The sequence below is a fragment of the Osmerus mordax genome, chromosome 10 (assembly GCF_038355195.1).
Source record: "Osmerus mordax isolate fOsmMor3 chromosome 10, fOsmMor3.pri, whole genome shotgun sequence".
In the NCBI taxonomy this organism is placed as follows: Eukaryota; Metazoa; Chordata; class Actinopteri; order Osmeriformes; family Osmeridae; genus Osmerus; species Osmerus mordax.
In genome coordinates this window covers 6,909,197-6,913,979 of record NC_090059.1, presented here as the reverse complement: position 1 = coordinate 6,913,979, position 4,783 = coordinate 6,909,197, and the positions used below count along the sequence as shown (strand labels likewise).

General features: G+C 43.4%; 1 protein-coding gene across 1 annotated transcript; it reads right to left on the bottom strand.

The window, feature by feature from the left end:
• Positions 1-429: 429 nt before the first annotated feature.
• LOC136950864 (protein Tob1-like) lies at positions 430-3,869 on the bottom strand. The gene is made up of 2 exons (XM_067245366.1): positions 3,634-3,869; positions 430-2,582 (listed from the first exon to the last, which is right to left on the bottom strand). Exon 2 carries the CDS (start codon positions 2,379-2,381, stop codon positions 1,374-1,376), a length of 1,008 nt encoding a protein of 335 aa, XP_067101467.1. The 5' UTR covers positions 2,382-2,582; positions 3,634-3,869; the 3' UTR covers positions 430-1,373.
• Positions 3,870-4,783: the final 914 nt, after the last annotated feature.

The window sequence follows — 4,783 nt, the reverse complement described above, 5'->3', positions numbered from 1 at the left end:
TCTGGAGGAGCTGAGGAACAGGAATGGAACTGGCCCAAGGAGTGGCAGTTCTGGAAGTTGGGGTAAGGTTTAGGTATAGGTTTAGGTAGAGCCTTTGACTGCAGATCAAGAAGTCACAGGTTCTAACTTTCCTTGGGGTGTCACTTTGGATGAAAGCTAAGTGGATGTGTTACAACTGAGCTCCAACAACCTCCTCCAGGTTTTAGATGTCTTCTGCTGGTTGTCTGATTCAGCCCAGTCCCATACTGTGGACTCTCACTGGAATGCAGTGTGATGTCTGGTACACAACCTCTATAGAGATGGCTGTTATGAATGAAAGGATTCCATGTCAATAATTCCACTGTTCACAAAACTTGTTTTGACTGTAGTTTATTTTATTAAAAAGACCAGGGTGCAAATATGAAATTAAAAAAAATAAAGACAAGCATATAATTTGTAAGCATTTTAATACAAACTTAACAATATAAACTATTTCAGTCCCTCTTGACATGTAAGACACTGACTCAAAATACTTACTTATACCGTATTTTATCAAGTATTGCACAATGTAGGTACAAAATTAATATTCATACGATTACATTTTTGTCCATAATATAGTAAAATCGTATAACTCTTAACAGAAAATACAACTCTTCTTTCAGAAAAAGCAAATATTCCTACGCTTGAATTCCACCACTAAGGAATACTCTGTACACAATCTTTAGAATTGATGCATCTTAAAGATGGATTTCTTCAACATTTCTTATCTTTAAAAAAAGAAAAATAAGAGGAAGCTGCTGTAGCCATCACGGATCACTGGAGTAGTAAAAAGATATAAATGCAACACCATGTCATAGAAACAATATATACTCTGATATCTTACAAACTCTGTACTAAATTAAATTATACAATTAGAAAAAAGACCAAGTCACCCATTTAGCAGTGCCAATTAGTAGAAATCAGCCATGTCTTACCACCTGTAAAATACTGTAAGAGGCCCAAACTTGAAGCTTGAATATTTTTTGTCTTTTTTTTGTGTGAATATTTTTTGTCTTTTTTTTTTTTTTTAAGATCTTTCTTCCAACATAGTAAAAAAAGTATTTGTGCTTGGTTGGCAAAAAGGAAAAAGAAAAACAACGATGCATGTTAAGTAACCCAGCTTGGACATGTGTGTACAACAAGCTTGTAGTATAAACAAACTCAAGGGGTCCACAGTAACACCCCCCTTGGGCACATGCGCTTCACCGACTAGACAAAGAAACTTCTCATTGGATGCTCGTTTATTTCCTCGAAAGTCCAGTGGTTATCGTTATCGTCGATGTTTTCCAAATGGGCATTTTGTTTTTCCTTCTCTTTCGGCCACCGATCATTCATAAATAACCTCTCTCGTGAATTTAGTTAGCCATGACTGGCTGGAACTGCTGGTTAGAATACTGCATGCTGCTCAGACTGAAGTTGAGGCCTTCCATGAGGGACTTGTCGTTGAGGCCTCCGTAGGCAGCGAACACGTCAAAGGCATTGTTGTACTGCAGCGGGCTGAGGCCTCCCTCGCTGGGGAACGCGGCCCCGGGGCTCCCCTGGCCCTGGAGGCTGGGGAACACAAACTCCTTGGCGTTGGGGGAGAGGGCGGAGGCCTTCTGCTGCTGGCCCAGCCCGTAGAGGGAGTGCATGGAGGTGGAGATGGCTTTCTGCTTCAGGAGGGTGTTCACATTCAGGCCCATGTTGGTGGGGGAGGAGCGGGACGCCTTGTTGCCGTTGCCGACGCCGTTGCCGCCGCCGGCGCCGCCGTTGTTGTTGTTGCCACGGCCGCTGCTCTTCATCTTGGTGGAGCCGAACTTGGTGGCGGCGAAGGTGGCGGTGGTGAAGGTTAAGGGCTGGGCGGAGCGAGGCATGAAGGACGGGCTGACGGAGGCCGACTGGCCGAAGGGGGGCGAGGGCGAGCTGGACTCGGAGCACGCGCCGACGGGGTCGCTGATTGGCATGAAGACCTGGGCCTCCGGGTTGAAACTGTTCTTGATCTCCTTGTCCAGCTCGGAGCCGTTGTTCTCGTTGTTGTCGTCCACGTAGAGCACCTTCACCGTGCCCTTCTCCCCGATCTGGTAGGACACCTCGAAGGGGTCGATCCACACGCTCAGGTCCTGGGGGAGGTTGTTGCGGACGTCCTCGATGTCCAGGCCGCTCTCTTTGGCCGCCTGCTCCACCACAGGGTCCACCTTCTCCCCTACATGGATGCACCTGAACCCTGACCCCTTGTATGGCTTATCTGGGTACCAGTGACCCTCATACTTCTTCTTCAGCTGCCTTTCCAACTCCTCGCCGAATATGTTGACGCGTCTCCGGGGGAGTTTGTTGTACAGGTAGGAGATGATAAAGTTGAGTGCTACTTGTATTTCAAGCTGCATAGCTGCTTCACGGTGGAGATCGATCGTGTTTCCTTTTCCTGCAAAGAGTTGTCGTTTCCGTTCCTGCTTCTTCTTGTTCCTCCCAGAGTTGAAAAATCCTCCAAGGCAGTGGTGATTGGTTTGAGCTGAACGCAGAAACTAAGGGTGAGTGCTTGTTGCCGAAAAATATATCCTTCCTTCCACAAAGTAAAGTTCTGTATCCTGTAGGAGATATGGAGAAAATAATGGTATTAGAGGTGTAAATCCTTAGTTAAGACAAATTACAGATCAAAAACAAAAAGTCCGATTTTTTTTTTTTATTACACATTTGCAGGAGTCAGGCAGACGTTGCCAAGCAGATCATCTTCCGAGACTGTTAATAAGGTCACAGGCTTGATTGGTTTAAATGCTCTTTTCATCGTGCCTACTCTCAACACTGCATTGCTGTATAGCGTCCCTCAGCTATACGATGTACACGGCTATAAATAAACGCCGTCATCCCGCTACTGACTCATACTGGGGGTGTCAGCATTGCGTGTTCCCTGGCTGTCTAGAGATACAGCACGCAAACATTGTTGACCTCTGCTGGGCCAAGGTTCATGGTCTTTTTATGCTAATTCAATAGAAGTGCGTATTAAATTAAAAGATGTTTCCGATACACAAGATACAATGACAGCTCTGTTGTGTAAAAAGCAACAACGATATAGTACAACTGAGTGTGTTGATTGCAGCAAACCCTACAGGCAACCTAGGATTGAGAGCTACCAACAATCCCATAGAAGGGTTGTTACATAATCCTCATTGAATTTCTGACCACGGTCACAGACGCCTCTCCACTATCGGAGTAAGTCCAATTTAAATTCGACTCGTCTGCTGAATATAAATGGTGAAATTATTTACAATAGACTGCCTCTTTAATTTGAATCACGTCTGACTACCTCTTATCGCTAGAACGAAAATGATCCATGTCGATTTATAACGTCGTGGCAGGTGTTCCTACGTCCAACCCGTCCACCATTAAAGGTCCACTGATAAAGACGCTGATAAAGATGCGACATTTTCTTGTTTTCGTGTGATCGGCAACGTTTGCACGAACATTATACAAAAACTGGAACAGTTTCTCGGAACCACCAAATAGACCGACCCTCCCTTCTCCAACAAAATTAGTACCTGGTTGCCAGCTTTGGTTTTAGGATAGGTTGAGTGGCAAGGGGTTTATTTAGTATCTAAACAACAACGGTAAAATAATCAATGTTGCAAGTTATCTACTTACATTTAAATGTACAGCAGGTTCTTCTTGCACTGTTGATAGCTTGAGTGACGAATGGCTTTGCTGGCAAAATGATGTGTCTATGACGCGGTCAGCAAACTAATAGATAGCTTACTACCCTCTGTAAAAAAAAGAATCTTCTGTGTATCTAAAAAGAGTATTCCAGGCGATATTTGTGTGTGTGGGGTATAATTTAATGTATCTAAGCAGGCTAACAAGCTACCTCCCCTCTGCCTGGGAGTTTTACAACTCTGTCCTTTTAACACGGTCTGTTTTGTTTATATAGTAGCCCTCCGCCACGGACACACAGTAGGCGGTGATGCGGCTCTCAGAGGTCAACACCCTATAACAGGCTGCCATTTGCCAAACACGACATACGTCATTTTCAACTACGTAAAATCGCATTTCTATTGGCTTCTTGTTATGTCTGTCAACTTGGAAGGTTCTATTTACGGTAGTGGTTTGTCTTTCATGTGGCTTGCCCTGCCGAATTGACCAATTTAACGGTTTTGAGTAATGCTTGTTGTTCTACTGAAAATTTTATTAGAGATAACTATGAAACACCATAAGTACATGAATCGCACAAAACAATATTCGAAAGCTATAACTGAACACACATTTTTAATATAACTAAAAAATTAAAGTGAATTTTTTTACTTTGGTACTGGTTTAAAATAGAATTGTAGATCGGAATATTGACGATGGGATACGTTGGCTTATGGTTAGCCACAAGCGCAGGACACCTGTCACAAATACCATAACCTCAGTCTCAAACTAACCTTGTTGTGCCCTGCAATGGCTATAAAGACCGCATTTGGCAAGAAGTCAAAACACACTTTCCAGGACCTACCTGTACTAACCACAAATGAAAAAAAGTATAATACTGAGCCATGCAGAATCTTTAGTAGGAAGAAATTGCACCTTAATAAGCACTGACATTGTTGAGATTGAAGCTTATACAAGCTCACAATAATGCTGTTTTTTCTTCTTTGTCATCTTAATTCCTACCACACTGTCACATTAATTTAAAAAGTGCACATTTGTGAGGTCACAGTCTGTAGAAACTCCAAAATAGCTTGGTGTTGTTGCACAATAATTGCCTGGCTGTGTGTCTGTTCTATAGCTGTGCAGCTCTACCAACAGCTGTGCAGGG

Bases quoted from the DNA above. Each gene is read 5' to 3' on its own strand.
- LOC136950864 (XM_067245366.1), bottom strand. From the start codon at position 2,381: ATGCAGCTTGAAATACAAGTAGCACTCAACTTTATCATCTCCTACCTG.